This window comes from Heptranchias perlo, chromosome 22 (genome assembly GCF_035084215.1).
Source record: "Heptranchias perlo isolate sHepPer1 chromosome 22, sHepPer1.hap1, whole genome shotgun sequence".
Taxonomy (NCBI): domain Eukaryota; kingdom Metazoa; phylum Chordata; class Chondrichthyes; order Hexanchiformes; family Hexanchidae; genus Heptranchias; species Heptranchias perlo.
The window spans coordinates 33,278,975-33,298,935 of NC_090346.1; the positions used below are offsets into that span (position 1 = coordinate 33,278,975).

Sequence of the window (19,961 nt, forward strand, 5' to 3'; positions counted from 1 at the left end):
CCAATCTACAGTAGGATGTGAGTTTGCACCTGCAAAGCACCATGGTGGGTTTTCAATGTCAATTAAGCTGTGGAAGGCACAAGACATTTCCCCAGGAGGGTGAGAAAATCTGGGTACAGGTCAATGCAGGCTGTCTTGATTCAACTATTCATGGCCAGATGATTAGCAGCACTGACAAGTCTTTGAGCATGCTGCCTGCTTGCCCTCAGGGAGGGAATAGTACGTGGCAGGAAGGGACTGAAAAATGGGGTGAGCTACCTAAGTTGAGGGGAAGGGTCATAACAGAGTATAGTACAGGTATCAGCTGTGGCTCAGTTGGTAGCACTCTCAACTCTGAGTCAGGAGGTTGTGGGTTTAAGTCCCACTCCAGACACTTGAGCACAAAATCAAGGCTGACACTCCAGTGCAGTATTGAGGGAATGCTGCACTGTCAGAAATGCTGTCTCTTGAATGAGATGGAAAAGATCCTATGGCACTATTTAGAAGACGAGCAGGGGAGTTCTTCCTGGTGTGTTAGCCAATATTTATACCAGAACCACTACCGCTTAGAATAGATTATCTGGTTATTGTCTCATTACTGTTTGTGGGACCTTGCTATGCACAAATTGGCTGCCATGTTTCCTACATTACAACAGTGACTGCACTTCATTGATTGTGAAGTGCTTTGGGATGTTGTGAAAGGTGCTATATAAATGCAAGTCTTTCTTTCTTTTTACTGGGGAAACAGTACATGCATCGGGAAGTGGTTGTAAAAGAGGAAATGGTCCAATCCTTCCAAAATATTCCATTCATTCATCCCCCTACATAATTACTCCAACCATAAATGTGAGCCAGTTAACCTATCTGGCATCAGTGCAAGTAGCTTGTTACCCATTTTGTAGCATTTGCTCACAAACTATTTGTTACATTGGTTATTTTTGCATTTTTTCATGTCAGATATCTCCTAAATAAAAAAAAACATTGAATTATACATAAGATTCTTGCAACTTTGTTGAACTATTCCAGTCAAATCATTTGACAGGGAGAAACATAAGTTTAACTGAAAACATCTTAAATATTTTGCCAAATGATTTAATAAAAATAGAACCCATTGGGGTAACATTGGTTTTGTCAAATGAGGTTGTAAAAATTTGTGGGGCAATTTGCAAATAGGATAATTACTCAGGCATTTAAATAATCAACCAGTGATGTTCTGGTTATTCTCACAATACCACAGATTTAGCTTAATTTCCACCATCAGAATTGAATTCAGAGTAAATCAGATTCAGCTCTAGAGTTGATTTCATATCAACACCAATTCCGATAAATGGCAGTATAAACAAGCGTTACATTCAATATTGCATCATCCACATTATACTCACTTAATCTCTCCATTCCACATCCCCTACTTGAACCTCACCCAGTGTGTTCCTTCCATTCACAGGCATTGTCCTGCTTGAATTTTAATTACAAAGCAATTAAAATTGTTTCACTGGGACATATGTGCATGTTTATGGCTCACAGAACAAAACAAAAATAACAAATGGAATGGGTTTTGCTGGGACAGTTAAACTAACGTGACAGCATGGATTCCAGAGTGAGCTCTATTACGGCACTGGGTTTCTAATGAACCACAGCAGGAGTTAACTAAAGTCAGAAAATGATAGCAACATAGGAACCAGAGTAGGCCATTCAGGCCCTCAAGCCTGTTCTTCCATTCAACTAGATCATGGCTGATCTGTATCTTAACTCCATCTACCTGCCTTGGTTCCATATCTCTTAATACCCTTGCCTAACAAAAATGTATCAATCTGTTTTTAAATTTTCAATTGACCCCCAGCCTCAACAGCTTTTTGGAGCAAGAGAGTTGCAGATTTCCACTACCCTTTGTGTGAAGATGTGACAATGAATTAGATGTGGCAAAAGCTATCTGCTAATGATGCCTCATGATTTACAGCAAGTGTTTGCTTGTTCAAATCATAAAAAAGGCAGAATATTCATTTTTGTTTATTTAATATCAATCATTGTACTGTGTAGGAAGTTCCACCCCTGTCTTTCAGTGGTCTGGTATAAGTGTGAATACATCAAGTCATACCTGTTCTGAAAGCTGTGCTTGGACAGAGTTTGATCCTTATTTGAAATGCCGAAGGCAAAAAGCTGATAAATGTTGAAGAAGATATGGGATGGGCTGAGGCCTTAGCCAAGAGTGGGTGTGGACCACTGAGTGACAGCCCAGGTATGTCACACACCTCGAGTGTAGCGTGGAAGCCGGAGTAAAAACAAAATTAATAAATATGTTCCAAAAAAAATAGACAAGACACAAATCTTTGTTTTTTTGTATTTTAAAATTCTGCAATCAAAAACACAATATGACAGAAGGCATCTATATACAACAGCAGTTTTTTGGTATGATACAGCATTTAATACAACTGTTGACAATCTGCAAAAACTTGCTTTGTCAGACAAAAGCAGACTTCCTCAGACCAGAAGGCAGCTAAGGCACAATTTCTGTGTTACTTTTTCTCTCTGCTAATAGAAGGGCAAGTGGGTGCAAAACAGCTAGTGCAATATTTGCTGAATATAACATTCTACATACAGGAAATCGTACTGGCTTTCAGAACTTTGATCTAAAGGTCAAATTAAACAAATTTTTAAACCTCATAAAATATTTTATTACTTTAAATAAATAACAAAATATCTACATCTTTCAATGTGCTGCATATCGTAATTAGTCCTCCTTTCATTGTATATACACGTTCAGTTTATAAAATAATTTTTTACAGTTTTTTTAAATGCATATTTGGATCTATAACAAAATAGCCTTCATTTTATTTTTTAGACTCCATACGGCAGTCTTTATCCTTTTAAAATGAGGGTGTAATCACTAATTTATCAGGAGAAGTGAAGAAATAAACCAGCACTGACTATCCGACAGCCACACATCTGTTGACAAAAACAAGTGTACCTTTAATAACGCAAAGACCCTTTACTGTTGTCTTTGGGCAAGAATTGACCTAACTGTGACCTAACAAAGCCCGTTGAACAAAATACGTGAAAATTTACAAATACGGCGCAGTGAACAGCACCTGAATGTTCGCTCTGCTATCAGAGACATCTGTACAGTATCTTGCAGTTTATTTGGCAAGTTTAACTTCAATTGTGTTGAGTTCTCGCGACAAGGAACAGTTTGCATAGATCATACATTCAGCTCAGGTGAAACAGGCTCAAAAAAGATATTTCCAGTACCAACGATGTCAGGTAAAATATGCTCCCATTCACATGTGAGGTAGCACCCATAGCAGCACCCCCTCAGCACAGGAGGGAGGGAGGCATTGAGCTAATAGGTTCATGATCATTAATACTGGGCACCAACGGCACATAGACTTGAAAATGGACAGCTGGGGAAAAATGTTATCAACTCCCTCCCCCCAAAAAAATGCGACTGGTGAATAAAACGTCTGTTCGCTCAGTTGTGAAATTTACTCATCCAACTTGACGTTTTTAACTTGTACATTTAGATAAGTTGCCCAAATTGGAAAGAGTACCTGCTGTGTACATTTCAAAGGCTGATTCTTGGATGATGGAGCCTCGGGGAATACAGTCACTTAGTTTGCATTCATAATAAATGCTGCAGAAAACATGAAGTCAGGCCAATATTCAACCCTTTACAGTCCGGGATACACAAAGTAGGTTTTTTTTTAAAGAGCTTTTCACTTTCAGTGACTGGGGGGCGGGGTAAAGCTTACAAAAATTAGATTGAAATCCTTCTTCAATATCTTAAACTAGATTGGTTGTATTCTCATCCTCGCTACTCCCAAATTATTAATTATTCGTGTCCCCGCGTCTAACATTTACGTGTAGATTTTTGTGTTCCCCAAACTGTCATCTTGTGTTCATTCACAAGCATTGATGCGAACAGATAGAAAGCACTGTATGAACTCAATACCTTCAGGCCCAGATAATTATCGTTTACCAACTGGGCTACAGATACATTAATTATTACAATAAACTGACCGGAAGCTATTTTTAAAAAAATCTGTTAGTTGAGAATTCTACAAATTCTAAAAGATACTAACATTGCTAACGTAATGTGGCTGAGACAGGATTTGTGAGGGCTGGAATCCTCCACCCTCAGCCCTTCTACCCTCTTTTCCACCATTAAATCTGCCATAGAATCCAAATCTTCTCCCTAATCATCAGGCGAGTCCTGTTTATAGTCAGATTCTTGAACAAGTCGTGACTGATCAACCGAATACTGTAAATCAAGTGCTGAATTGGAATGGTGCAGAAAGCCTGCTCCCAGCCCCATAATTCATTTCAGTAATTATAGTGATTACATGAAAAAACTGGCAAAGATGGAAATCTGGAATAAAAACATAAAATGTTTGAAATGCACTGGAGGTTAATTAGCTTGTAAAAAGGGAGATAGATGGACTTTTCAAGTGGCACCCTTCCACAGAGCCCTGGTAAACCCCAACTGCGAACCTATTTTTCTCTCCCACATGCTGACTGACCCGCTGTGCACTTTCAGCATTTTCCATTTTACTTGAGTAATTCTTCAATTTTCCTTTGTTGCAAAGCTGCTTTTAACAATGAGGATGCTGTGATTCAAACCCCATCCAGGGGTTTCAGCAATTGCTGTTGTCATTGGGAGCATACAGCTTCATGGTTTAACCTTCATTTCTTTGTTTGGAGCATTCTGTATTGTATATCTGACACAGATTTTGTGTGGAATGCACGGTAAATATTTAAATTGAAGTAGGAAATAAGATCAGGTGAGGCGAAACTTATGGTAAAGCATAACTCTGAATCCATTTAACATTTAAAGTTAAAATACTTACACATACAGGTTATTAAAGGAATACTGACCAACCTTTATAGTTCAAGTTAAAATGGGGGTGGGGATCATCTGTTATTCAGACTAATATTTGCACTGACCTAATTTGTTCCAGTGAGATGAAGTAAATGAGCATTGGGTGCCAGATTGCCTATTACTAGAAAAGCCCCTCAGACAGCAGCTTAACCTGCTGAGATCAAATATCTTTGTATGGCACTGAACATTCAAAAGACCTGGGATCCTTAGTACAATTAGCAACCCCAGCTCGCGATTCAAATCAAATAACTACTTTGATTATGCAAACTGTGCATGGATGGGACAAGAGGTAACACCATAAGTGATGCCTTAATAATAATAATATAAATATAAAACAGTAAAACAGATTTGTATTCATCTACAGGAGATGAAGTTTAATTGGAGATACTACATTTTAGTGTTGAGTGTGTGACCCTTAGGGTTTGAATAAAAACACATTTCTGGTGCTATGTTCAATAAGCTTTTTTCATTGAAAGTGCAATGTCATTAATTCTTTTTTTTGCAAAATTTGTAACAAATAGTAAGCTTTTTTAAAAAACTGTAACTTTAAAAAGGATTGTATGATCTAAATAATTTAAAAAGTGTTGTTATGTTGCAGGCATGAAAAATAGGAATGGAATCTAAAAACCGCAGCAATAATAAAGTCAAATAATTGCTTTGGGGTTGCTAACATAGTGATGATTTTAACCTGCATCGTTTTCTGAATCCTCTTCTGAGTCCTGGCTGCAGTATAATGCTCAGATCATCTGTAATGTACTTGGATTAGTCAGTGCTGAGAGCACCGTTTCAGCAAAGTGCATTACGACCCATTTAGGAGAGCTGGCTCTCTCTTTTACAGTAGGTGCAACAATTATATTCCGATTTAAATAGTCCTGTTGACAGAAGCTTTAAGACCTCTAGAGCTTTCAGGTCAGGAACAGATAAAGAAGGTAGGAAGTCTGGGCGCAGGCCTTTGTTAATAAAGGCAGATTAGTAGTAGGATATAGATACCAAGCTGCAAAAGCAGCATCTACTCATTAGTCACTGACTAAAATGTTTAAATAAATAGAGTGCTAAATTTTCCTTCTAGACGTTCTTTAGTACATGATAATACGATCGTTTCTTTCACAGTGCCAGCACAGCTAACACTGCTTTGTTTTTCTGTGACTATCGCTGTCTTCAAGTTTAAATGCACTGCTCTAGCTTTGCCACAATTCTATGAAGACATCCTGGAACTGTTGCTAAGAACTAAGAGAGAGACCCAACTGCAGAAATTGATCCCACTATCAGGCAATTTGTGTTTTTACGATGACTCAGGGGTGCATTAGGTGCTACCTCAAACGCCCGTTCGCTTTAATGGGCCCCAATTCCGATTTGGGGTCGGGACTCTGGGAACTCCAGGTTGTTTGGCTGCAAGTCTGCATGATTGGGCAAGAGGTGGGGCCGCTGGCACAAATATCCACAGCTGACCACAAGCTGTTCACCAAGGGATCCACCCAGTTCTCCAGCTGTGAGCCTGTGAGCGCTGCATTATGCTTCGCCTGTTCCACTTGGCCTGGGTTAGTGTGTATATTCAGGACGTGATTCAGGCCCTGGAAGCTCTGCTCCATATAGGCATTCTTAGGGGGACCACTGTGTAACTTAAGTGCTTCCTCTGGAAAATAAAAGAGGAAAAAAATGCTCAGTGAAACATCTGCAAACACTTACAGAATTTCTGTAGTACTTTGTAACAGTGGTCATAAATATAATTGCTTTTGATCATAGCATATAATTTCACACCTTCAGTATTTAAAATCCACCAGCCTTTAGTTCACTTTATTTGTAAGGTCGATTTGATTTCACATTATGTGACTGTAGACGTACAAAAAGCAGCCGAATCAGCTGCCTTTTAAGGAACCCTTTTTACATACAAACTACACACGCACAAATTAAACTGCAGAAGCAATCTATTACTCCAGATATAACACTAAAGTTCAGCTCTTGGGATTATACATCAGAGGTTTGTGTTTAAACATCAATAAGCTACTATGGCAACCATTAACAATTACACATTTCATTTACTTTATCAGTTTTGTTACTGAAAAGAAATGGGAATTCTAATTAAATTCAAAGTTCAGTTTGTTAATGAATTTGGTTGTAGTTAGAATGGTGTAATATATTATTCAATAGAACTCCCCCAGCTTGGTCATTCAGCTGTCAACCCTCAGGACTGGTTTGTTCTCAATGTCGAAAAGTCAAAGCTTTGTCTGGTATTTTCTTTCTACCTCACTGATCTCATCACTGTCTACAACTGATGTAGGGGCGGGCGGTTAAAAATTAAAGAACGGGGAACGCGATCTCAACCTGCCGTGTACACGCCCGTTGCCATTTTCAGGGCGGCAGGTTTCGCGGCGTGCGAGTGACCAGCCGTTGAGAGGCAGGAGACATAATTAGCATGTTTAAATCAGGCTCCCACAGTGCAATTGGGAGCCTGATTTAAATTTAACGGTTGCCGCGTGGGTTTCCCAGGGCTCAGGAAACCTGGCAGTGAAAAGGAGGTGGGAGCTGCTGGCTCAAGAAGGTAAGTGCCTTTTACAGCACTTCTTGTGGGCCAGGAGGAGCAGGAGTGCTCCCCCCAGCCCCACAAGGAAGCCTTAGGCTTCCCATCTTCCGATCGTGGCCTCTGTCTCCCCCCAGCATGATCACAGACCTCACTCCCCCATCCCCCAGCACCGATGCTTGGCCTTCCCCTCTCCCACAATGGACTCTCTCTCCCCCTCCACCCCAACCAAGCCCCGGTCTCCGGTCTTTCCCCTCCCCCGATTACCGGGGACCGTCCCCAAAGATCCCGGCTGTCTGCCGCTGGTTTTCCCGCCTGGCTGCTGGGTGGGAAATGGAAGAAAAAAAATGATAATGAGGTCCTGCTGCTAAAATTGGCAGGACCTCCGCGTCCCCGGCCTCGACATTTTCCCCGGCCGTTTTCACCCGCCCCCCACAAATATCAGGGCCCTTGTTTCTGCCCCTATATAACTTCACTTGTTATGTGCAACCTGGCAAAGATATTTTACAACAACAATGTCATTTTAAGTCTAAATAGCCATACATTTGGAAATTGTTGTTGATGCTGACTTTATTTCAATTGTAACAAGTTTAATGGAGTGAATGTTGATACAGCACACAGCTCTGTCCGTCTTAAGCTGGGATAAAGCAAACTCCGCTGAACACACTGTTCTGTATTTTAATCATAATCCATTGGAATCTCAAATTCCCATTTTAACGATCAAATTTCTGATGAAAATATTTGAAAATGATATGGAATGTAACTTGCTTACTGCTTAATTTCTATTATAAATAATTTACAGCTGACTAGAAATTTCAAAGTGGCTTTGTTGGTGCATGACTTTGTTCAACAAGGTAAGGATTGAGAGTGCTGAGAATACTTGACACCAATCTAGACACCCAGTATTAGTACTAAGTGCTCCAAAGTCCAGTAGAGTGCAGCCAGGTCAGAGCTAAGTATCCATTACTTTATGCCAACAAAGAGCCTAAACCTCAGCACCAGTTTAGAATTTACATTTACACCCCTGAACCTTATAGTTTCTCCATACTTAGCAAACCTGTTCCTAATGAGGGTGAAGGCATCAACACATTACTTCCTGTATTAATGAAAGTTATTTGCAGAACAAATAGCTAACGTATTTGGTGTTGCACTTTGGAAATGTATCCAGCTAACTTCAAAGTTCCACGGCTCTTCTGAGGGTCATCAGTTTTAATGATATACTAAACTGGGTTCTCTCACTCTCTTATACTCCAGTTTGTTCTCATGCACATTACTTCTTTTGCCAGTGTCCTTTCGATGTCAATAAACAGTCTTACACTGATCACTAACTAAAATCACCGCTGCAAATATGATGTCAGCTTCTATTACTGTCCCACCCATTACAAGACTATATCAAACAGAGTTTAAAGTTATTCTAAATAGATTGGAAATGACTGAGGACCATCAATCCCAGACTGTATTAAGTTGCATTTTAACATGGCATTGTCACACCTGAAATGTACTTTGAAATGTTTTGCAAATCTGCAGAACAGTAACATAATTCACATGTTAATGATGTAGTTCATGCCCCCTGTACATGATGTCACTGTAAAATGAGACTGGTTGTTATAACAATAATCTCCTTTCATACACAAGTTACTCAACACTATCATAGACTCATTGATATACAGACAGAGGCAGCTTAGTTGAGATTCCTTTCAAGCTTCAGTAGAAAAAAAACACTCCATATGGTTTATAAACTATTCATTTTGAGAAAGCATAATACAAAATCAGCTCCAAAGAAGTTCATCTGGAAAGCTGCCACTAGTGTTTCAGTCCAGTGTTTCCTACATATTCTTATCTTTACTTCAATAATAACAAAACTACTGCCCCATGCACTACTTTCTGCCCTAGCATTGAAAGTAATTTCGGTGGTTAGAAGAGGTCCACGTTCAACTCCTTGGTACTTCTAGACCATGTGTTAAAAATAGCGGGAAACTCCTTCTATACTCCTAGGTTATATGAGATTAGATGGGTAACACTGTGTCAACAACATAGTCCTCTGCTTCTTCTAAATTGTGCTGAAACTTATGTCAAATTAGGTTACATTGTATATTAAAAAAAACAGGATTTGATAACTATTTATTGCACTTATTTTTAAAGTAGGTATACTGGCCTGGAAATTCTGTGGGGATCTCCCAATCTCCTGCCGTAACTTTGGTGGGAGACCGGCGGAAATACCAAAGAAGTGGAATGCCCAGTTGAAAATGGCCGTTTACACCATTTCTCTGGGGTTTCCATTGTCTCCACTGAAGGTACGATGGGAGACCAGGAGAATTTGTGTGGAATTTCAGGGCCACTATTTAACATGGCACAGCCCACCAAGATAGTGCTCGGATGAGGTATTTGATCTCAGTGTAAGCCAAGATTTGTGGCTTCTCCACTCTCAGGCGCTCAATCATTTCCGGTTCCTCATCTCAATCCTAATTGTTTTCTGCTCTATGTTAACTCAATCCTTCTGCTCCTCCACGTTCTGAAGCTTTTTGTAGCACACTGTTGATTGACTGTGTAGGAAAAGTCACAGCAAACTTTACACTATACATGATATTATTAACATAAGATAACTTAATAATTCAACCGAGAGAAGTTGCACAAAGCAGTGGGGGGGGGGGGGCGGGGGAGTGATTTATTTACTGGTAAATTACGTTGAATACTTAAATCTTGTGCACATCCTATCATCAATAGTAGGCAAGTTTGCTCACTTTTGATCAAGTGCAGATGTGGAGAATCCTATTAAGTTAATTGGATGGTTCCAACTGAAGGATGTTTGTTTAGTTTTAACTGGGTACACTAATTTTGATAAAGGCAGATGGGTCTCAGATTACTTGTGGTAATGCTTCAGCTATGGCAAGTTAAGGTATTTAAGTTTGTGCATTATTATACTTCTAAAGTTAAAGAGTGAAGAGATGGAAAAATAAATAAAAGAAAAGATGAAGAAAAGGAAGGAAATAAGGAACATTGGAAATTATATTTATAGATATGCATCGAGAAGAAACTGATGATAGGAAGGGAAGATTGGAAGAGAAGATTAGAAGTGGACCAGGGAAAAAGACAACTGCCGACTCTCTCCAAAGTCACACCTCAGAGGTTCAACCGAAGCAGAGAAATTGAACGGTTTCTCTACGTGAACTAATCTATCACCCGATTGAACAAGTTGAAGATTTTTATATTGTCATCTAAGTTACAGAATTAATGCTGAAAGTGTGATTATTATCTTCCCATTTAGAGTACAACCATTAACTTTGCAAAGCAAGTATTGAAATATAGATACTGATCAAGGTTATAATGGAAATTCAATTTTATTATGCTTTTGATGATTGGTTAACCCCAGCTCATGCTATTACTGTAATCTTAAGAAGTGATTTTTATTGCTATGTCCGTGATGGTTAAATTGACTATTGCATTTTGCATGTGTAGATGTGGTTAAACAAAGTGCTTGTTAACAGTACATTAAAATGGATCCTGTCCCGTCCTTGATATCTGTGGTGAGCTAAGACTAAAGTGGTGTTTCTATCAGTGCTACACTCTATTCAAGCTGTAGTTGTGTTTTGTAACTGAAATGTTGTTATGTGGGGAGGACTTCAGAACCTATTATAGACAGTAAACGATCTCTTAATTTATCTTACAATTGAAGACAGCAGTCTTCTACTGGCTGGGGTCTAAAGCTTAGTGTAACACAGCAATACAGAGCAGAAAATCACCAGTTTGATTCAGAGTAGGAATGCTACCACTGGCTTCAGTGCCTGGGCTAGGGAGAAGAAACATTTATACCTGATTGCTATCCAGTGACTCCTGCTGGAAAGTGTATATATGTGGGCATCAGGTGCAGACAGGATCAGGTTCAGCTGTGATGGATTCCACAGTCAAACAACCTGCCAATGCTTCCTGACTAGACTTGCACATGAAAAGTGCTCATGGAACCATATACCAGACAGAAGGGGAGAAACATTGGAAAGGGAGAAAAAAAATCTGCCCACTCTCCCAGCTTTAGCAACATTCCCTCTTTCTGTGAAGTGCCTTCGGACGTTTTACTACATTAAAGGTGCTACATAAATACAAGTAGTTGTTTTTGTTCTGATTAAAATAAACTTACTTGCCACATCTGCATGGAGTAGTTGAGGTGAATAGCATAGATACCTTTAAGGGGAAGCTAGATAAATACATGAGGGAGAAAGGAATAGAAGGATATGTTGATAGGGTTAGATGAAGTAGGGTGGGAGGAGGCTCTTGTGGAGCATAAATATCAGCATAGACCAGTTGAGCCAAATGGCCTGTTTCTGTGCTGTAAATTCTATGTAATTCTATGCTATAGTTCTGGTTTTAAAACATCTACATTCACCCTCTCTGCTACTTTCTCAAAATGTTACTAGACAGTCACTCACCTTTTCTGATTGGCTGTCTGTTTGAGAATGTCAGAGGAGTAACCAAAAACTTAGTCTCCGCCATAGGTGTCCAATGGTGCAGGACTTTAACGGTCCACAGTCCCGGGCGCAGAGGTAAGTTCAGTGGAGGTTTGTAATGAGTGAACTCAGCCCCCGACTCAATTTGAATATCATATGTAGCTGCAATGACATTAATTGGATCAATCCAAACAACAGTGACTGTAGCATTGGGGCCCTTGCCCCACTTCTGCATGCCGATAGGTTCGTCCATGGGCCCAATGAGCCCTCCAAAGTTCCGGAAAATTCTTTCCTTAGCATCCCACTCTGTGCCAATCTGAAAGTAAAAATTGTAAAAACAGAATTCAAGTTTAAATAATTGCCCAGAAATCATCCAATGTAAACAGCTAAAAAGGGCACATAGTTAAAGGTATATCTGGTTAATTGGGACAATAGCACAGCGTACTCAAGAATGGTGAGCTCTGGAGGGCACCAACGGGCACGATCCTGACATAACTGCCGGGATTGTGTCCCAGTGAATTTTCAGGGACCATTGCTTATAAGGAGCATTCCCCTTACAGCAATGGTTTATCGACCACCACGAGCTTTCCCTTTAAGTAGATTTAAAAACATTAAGGGGTACAAAATTAGTGGCCATTTTTTGGGCGTAAAATAGATGTAACGCATACCAATTTAGCAGTGGGATGGCCTGCGCCACTTGCCTACTGCTAAATTCATCGTACCCATTTTTTTAGGCGTCCCAGGCAGCCACCTAAAACAGGTGTTAGGCCCCTGCATATGTTAATGAGGGGCCTAACACCTGTTTTTTTAGAGAAGGACCCCTCTGTAAAATTATAGCATGACGAGTGGAATACAAGTCAGGCCTGTCCCGCACAGAATTCTTCAGCGGCCAACTAAAGGTAAATCTTTTTAAAATTTCCTTTTTTTAAAAAAAACCTTCCTGTGGAGCCAGGAGGTGGAGGAACGTGTCCCCTAAATCCATGTGATCGCACCTCCCCGTCCACTCTATTGCCTGCTCCAACCCTCCTGCTGGGACTTACTTTAGGGCTAGCGGCCCGATATTCAGCACTTCCAACTTGTAAGCTGCCTGTGGAGGCGCGACAGGCACTGGCAGTTCACACAGAAAATGCTAAGGAGGCCAGAGGCCAGGTGGGAACAACACCACCTGCACGTTCCCCTCCAAGTCACACACCATCCTGACTTGGAATATTGGACCTGCCACGGGCCTCTTGGTTCAGGTCCGTGTTGCTTCCGCAGCGTCGAGTCTGGGCCCAAAAAAAAGGTCCAGATGAAAATCTACCTCTAAGCATTTAGAGCTTGATATTCTAAGTTGCTCTGGGCACAAAAGAAGAATTTCTTGTGGACAAGCCCCAAAATCCACTGGTATGGATTCTTGTTGGGATGCATTCAAAAGGTGCGACTAGAACAGTATTATTTTTATTATTATTCATTCATGGGATGTGGGCATCACTGGCAAGGCCAGCATTTATTGCCCATCCCTAATTGCCCTTGAGAAGGTGGTGGTGAGCCGCCTTCTTGAACCGCTGCAGTCCGTGTGGTGAAGGTTCTCCCACAGTCATGTTAGGTAGGGAGTTCCAGGATTTTGACTCAGCAACGATGAAGGAACGGAGATATATTTCCAAGTCAGGATGGTGTGTGACTTGGAGGGGAACGTGCAGGTGGTGTTGTTCCCATGTGCCTGCTGCCCTTGTCCTTCTAGGTGGTAGAGGTCGCGGGTTTGGGAGGTGCTGTCGAAGAAGCCTTGGCGAGTTGCTGTAGTGCATCCTGTGGATGGTACACACTGCAGCCACGGTGTGCTGGTGGTGAAAGGAGTGAATGTTTAGGGTGGTGGATGGGGTGCCAATCAAGCGGGCTGCTTTGTCCTGGATGGTGTCAAGCTTCTTGAGTGTTGTTGGAGCTGCACTTATCCAGGCAAGTGGAGAGTATTCCATCACGCTCCTGACTTGTGCCTTGTAGATGGTGGAAAGGCTTTGGGGAGTCAGGAGGTGAGTCACTCACCACAGAATACCCAGCCTCTGACCTGCTCTTGTAGCCACAGTATTTATGTGGCTGGTCCAGTTTAGTTTCTGGTCAATGGTGATCCCCAGGATGTTGATGGTGGGGGATTTGGCGATGGTAATGCCATTGAATGTCAAGGGGAGGTGGTTAGACACTCTCTTGTTGGAGATGGTCATTGCCTGGCACTTGTCTGGCACGAATGTTACTTGCCACTTATCAGCCCAAGCCTGGATGTTGTCCAGGTCTTGCTGCATGCGGGCTCGGAGTGCTTCAGTATCTGAGGGATATATTGTGGCAGTTTGACCTGCAGGGATTAACTTGTAACTTGTTTCAAAATCTGAATGGGTATGTATTTTTTCAATTTGCATACTGGATAGTTTCGTTTAGGTAGGTGGAGCTTCAGGTTGTGCTGGTACAATATGCTGGTGCTACAGATGGACAGATCGTGGTTTTATTCTGTGAATCCCCGTGTGGAAAGGATAAAGTCCAAATTTTATTTTTACTGACAAACTGAAAGTGCCCTGGTGAAGGGATCAGAATCAGAAGCTCAGACAATATTTCCAGAATTAAATTACCCCACTCACCACAAGGCTATTGATGTACCCTGAGCTCCAGTCCCAGCCTTGACTGATAACCTCCCTCACTGACTGAAGTTTGACAGCACCTGGTCTATCTCCTAAGCTGAAAGAAGAACTGTGGCTGCAGGTGGCTGGTCCAATAAAGCAGAATATCCTTTCTAATGTGACACATGAGTTTGGAACAAACTCTTGAATATGCTTCAAAGATGACAATAAGCACACTGAGAAACCGATCCAGGAGATTCAATGGAAGAAGCCTAGCAGCCAGTGTTTTGCTAGTACCTGAACTGAGCTTGCTTAAACTTCATTTTCAATTCTGTAATGGATCATGTGCTCTATAATTATAGGTCTTTTGTAACAATAAGTGGGACTGCCTTACACCTAAGTGCCTTTTGTAAAGATCACTGAAGACTGAAACCTCACCAGGCTCTCTTCTTTCACCTGCTGTGAATGATGCTGCTGTTTCAATAGAGCATTTCTGTCAGAAGGTACAAAGAAACCGTTTCTCTATAGTAAAGTGACGGTCGTTCTGAATAAATCTAACGACGGACTTACTTTGGCTGGGATACTTGCCAGAAAGACAGCTCTATAATGTCTTGTCTAGCTCTTTTTGTTAAAGAGTATAAAGAATAGTCTCTTTGACCACTCCTGTACCTCTCTGAAAGAGTCCTTCTGGCCTCTCCTGTTCTGAGTCCATATTTTTCCCTGAGGAGTCACTGCTGCTACTCCACACCTGCTGTTACTGTGCACCTCTCCTAAGGAGTCTGCCTGGCTGCCCCATCTAAGCTCCAGCTCCAATCCTATCCCAAGGATTCTCTCCATCTGCCCCCACTCCTGTACTATGCCTCCACTAAGGAATCTCTCCGTCTGCTCTCACTCCTGAACTATGCCTCCGCTAAAGGAATCTCTCCGTCTGCCCTCACTCCTGTACTATGCCTCCACTAAGGAATTTCTTTGTTTGCCCCCACTCCTGTTCCCGCTCAGCTTGCCTAAAGCTAGTTTTAGGATGTCTTGACTTTTTTTTTTAAGAAATGAGGAACATTGGTTGAGTCTTCATTTGAAACCCATTCGTGGCATTGTTTTGTATGTCTGACAATACCTTCTGATATGAAAAAAGCACCTGGTTTCACAATTCTCATACTTGTAAACATTGACTCACTGAAGCAACACCCATTGCTTTCAATGACAGATCAGATAAATGCACAGCCTAGTTTAGTGCACATTTGCGGCTGTCAAAAATAATGTGCATTTAAGCGAGCTTCACTTTAGTAATTACTACATTGCGCCTCTCTGTTCTTGACTTTGGACAAGGTATTCCTTATAGCTGGTATAAATACCAGAATGCATCATTGGGATATGTATGTAAGCAAAAAGGGTTCACACTAGCAGTCGACCATACCTGCAGACGACAACTCTGCTATCTCCCACTGGCAGCTCATCCACTGCAAGATCCAACCATTCATATTCTTTTGAATGACTTAAAGAAGTCATAATTCAAAAATGTAATTAGCAAATGGAATGTTGGCCTTTATCTCAAGGGGATTGGAATTCAAAAGTGAGGAAGTGATGCTTCAGTTGTACAGAAACTTGGTCACATGCCATCTGGAGTAACAAGTTCAGTTTTGAGCATCACACCTCAGGAAGGATATATTGGCCTTGGAGGGGGTACAGCGCAGATTCACCAGAATGATACCATGGCATAAAGTGTTAAATTATGAGGACAGTTGCATAAACTTGCCTTGCATTCCCTTGAGTTTAGAAGGTTGAAAGATAATCTAATCAAAGCATTTAAAATGATTAAGGGATTAGTTAGGGTAGATACAGAGAAACTAGTTCCTCTGTGGGGGGGGGCGGAATCCAGTACAAGAGGGCATAATCTTAAAATTAGAGCTAGGCTATTTAGGAGTGAAATCAGGAAGCAGTTTTTCACACAAAAAGTAGTGGAAATCTGGAACTTTCTTCCCCAAAAGTTTGTGGATGCTGGGTCAATCGAAATTTTCAAGACTGAGATCAATAGATTTTTGTTGGGCATGGATATCAAGGAATATGAAACAAGGGTAAATGGAGTTGAGGTAGAGATCAGTCATGATCTAACTGAATGGCAGAACACGCACCGACGGCTTGAATGACTTACTTCTGTTCCTAAATATAGTGACTTGTGAGCCTGCGGCTTTAAAAGAAACTGCTCTCAGATAGTTTCGGTGAAAGCTGTTTGGTAAATTACAAGCTCTTACATTACAAAAGAACTAGGAAGTGAAAGGCCTCCACAACAGAGCTCAGAAAGTCATCAACAGTCAACACAGGGAAGAAACAAATACATTTCTTTTTTTACAAATGAAATAGTGATACGCAGGAGTCTACAACATTCTTTAGAATTTTGTTACGATAAAGAGCAATCGTGCGTGCCAGTTTGGCTCGATTCCACGTAATGAATTAACCATGATTCAGTATTTCAGGGACACAGAACAAAATCAAACATTAGCACCGATTCCTAGGCCTGCTGGGCAGCTATGTTGATGCTGAATTGTAATTTCCCTTTAGATTATCTCCTAGGGTGCAGTTTCCACATTCAACAAGACACACACACATTCTCATCATTAATTGCGGCTGGCTTATGTGCTGGAGCTAAAATGTTCGGTTTCCAGTCAGCCATAGTGTGGCGCAGTGCCCACGCTGTATCCATGAGATGTGAATGTGGCTGTCACGCTGCTGGATTGGTATCTGTGGGCACTCTCTCAAAGAGGAATAGCTGCAGGCAGCACCTTCCAAGACTCGTGGATTTCCCCTGTCCTCCACTTATGAAAGTTCAGCTCTCGAAGTGCTGGTACCAGCACTGGGGGTTGCTGTGCAGTCAAATCAGCAAGAAATCAAATGCTACAAAATGGAATTATTTTGTTCAGAAGCACTTGGATAACTGAGCATAGTTTCATTTACAAAATAAGGTTCAATACTGTTTAAAAAAAACCCTTTAAAAATAATAGACATTTCCTTCTGTAGAGATTCAGTTGACACTATTAAGAAAATCCTGCAGGAAATATTTACACAACAAATTACATAACACTGTGCAATTTGTTAGTCTACTGGATTAATAGATTGGGAGGGTAACGGATGAGGAGGAAGGGGAGCAGGGAGGAGAGTGGAGGGTAGGGGAGAGGAGGAGGAAATGCCTCAGTGGGGGGGTTCCATGGGCCAAAATACATCAAGGGTTCCAGTCAAGATGAGTGTTTATCCAATTGTTTTTTCTAAACGTCTATGGGCCCAGGGATTGACAGGCCGTATGGGAAATCGGAAGATTTAACGATTGTCCCAGTGGATGGTTCCATAGTGCTGTATTATCAGCATGTTGCTTTTTCTGTGAGAATAATGAGGATTCCTGCACCCCTTCAGGGAAGCAGTCCGCCCCTGTATGGGCCCATTTCCTGTGTAGATTGTGGTAATAACGGCAGAGATGGCAAATTACAGGCAGTGATATTTCAGGAGGGGCCTGCGACATGGCGTCTGCGTGAACATAGTCTTCAGTCAGGTGAAGAGTTTTCCCAGATAGGGCGGAATGTGGTTCGATGAGGTGGCTGGGAACAAGGAGTGGATGGAACATTGGCAGTCATTTGCAGGGGAAGAAGTTGGGCAGCAAATTACCTAAAGAGACTGCATTTCTGTTCTATTCTGTTAGGGGAACATTAAAAAAATCCAAAGGTTCTACAAAATGGTTAACATCTTAAAGAGGCCAAAACATCACCTGACATTCACCGTCACTCCAAGGCGGCCTTCGAGACACACGACAACGCAAAATCGTCGAGCAGAAATTGATAGCCAAGTTCCGCACCCATGAGGACGGCCTCAACCGGGATCTTGGGTTCATGTCACGCTACACGTTACCCCACCAGCGAACAAATGTTATCTGTTTTTAATATAATGGGTCATTTGCTGGCTCTCTCTGCCTTCCGGATGTTTCTGCCTCTCTCTGTGTTTTTTTTTTCTCTGTTTTTTTTCCCTGTTTGTTTTTTTGTTGAATGTGTATTCGGAGGTTCTGCAGGTAACACCTCTCTGTCTGAACACGGTGATTGCCTTGGCAACGGGCAGTTGCAGGGGCAGTCTGTAAACACCATGTATTATTGTTCAATATGTATAAATGCGTAGGCTTCAAGGAGATCTTGAAACATTTGCCTGAGGAAGGAGAAAATCTCCGAAAGCTTGTGAATTTAAAATAAAATTGCTGGACTATAACTTGGTGTTGTAAAATTGTTTACAATTGTCAACCCCAGTCCATCACCGGCATCTCCACATCATGTCTGAGAGAGAGAGAGAGGAGTTTGAGAACACAATTTAGGGCAGGATCACCTGGTGGCCAAAATGTGGACTGCAGGCAGACTCCAACCAAGCTTTCGAATAGAGGAATTGCAGTCACAGGTATTTGTGACATAAAAACGTGACATACGGCTGAGTGCTTTAAAGGGGAAAACTCTATTACAGCACCACCAACAGGCATCGCAGGCAATATAAAACATAATGGGTGTGGAAGTCTCCATTAGGAATGCTGACAGGTGACAGGACATACCAATTTAATATCGATAGAATTTTTTTTAAGCTGCACTTTTAAAAATTGTCTATATTGTATCTTTTTAAAGTAAGCAAATCAATGACCCCATTCCAGCTGTTCCCAGCTGCCACCATTCTCCTACAGCAGCTGCAATGAGAGTCGCACTTGTTAGCCTATTGAATTTGTTGTAGAAAACGTGCTGAATGCTGCTATGGATGGGAATATGTAAGCACTGTTTAGATATTCCATTCACATTCAAGATGTTGGTCCTGGGCAGGTTGCAAGAGGGCACGCTGCCTGAAATGAATTTAAAATAATTAAATATTTGGCAGATATAGCAGTTCCAATTTGGAGAGACAATTCCTTCATAAGTCCTAAAAAAAAAACCTCTGGTTTGTTTTTGTCCTTTTACCTCAGCAAACTGTAACCGTGCCAAGTCACTGGTGGGATTAGAAATTTTAAACATTTTTCTCGGCATCACCCAAGTCTCCAGTGTTTCCAGTTTGCTCGTAGCCAGGTTTGTTGCATGGTGTTTCAGCAGATAGCCTTGGAACCGGTCAGCGTAAAAGTAGAGATGAACAGAGACCGGGTGACCCATGGCATAATACCTAGAACAAAGAATGGGAGCAGAGAAAAACGTTAGCTGTGAAAGAACACATCCAGTGGACTTTTAATAACCATAACCAACTTAGCTGTAGCTCAGTTGGTAGCACTCTCACCTCTACGTCAGAAGGTTGTGGGTTCAAGTCCCACTCCAGAGACTTGAGCACATAATCTAGGCTAACACCAGTGCAGTACTGGGGGAGTGCTGCACTGTCAGAGATGCTGTCTTTTGGATGAGACATTAAACCGAGGCCCCATCTGCCCTCTCAGGTGGACATAAAAGATTCCACGGCACCATTTGAAGAAGAGCAGGAGAGTTCTCCCCAGTGTATTGGCCAATATTTGTCCCTCTACCATTACTAAAAACAGATGATCTGGTCATTGTCTCATTGCTGTTTGTGGGACCTTGCTGTGT

The 19,961-nt window shown here is 41.5% G+C and overlaps 1 protein-coding gene across 1 annotated transcript in view; it reads right to left on the bottom strand.

Annotated features, from left to right (window-relative positions):
* Positions 1-2,314: 2,314 nt before the first annotated feature.
* xylt1 (xylosyltransferase I) overlaps positions 2,315-19,961 on the bottom strand; it is a 222,886-nt gene continuing 205,239 nt past the window's right edge. The window contains exons 9-11 of the mRNA XM_068003219.1: positions 19,356-19,551; positions 11,792-12,125; positions 2,315-6,485 (exon numbers count right to left, since the gene is read on the bottom strand). Coding sequence (XP_067859320.1) covers positions 6,163-6,485; positions 11,792-12,125; positions 19,356-19,551 — 853 coding nt within the window. The 3' untranslated portion in view covers positions 2,315-6,162. The remainder of the gene's footprint in view (positions 6,486-11,791; positions 12,126-19,355; positions 19,552-19,961) is intronic.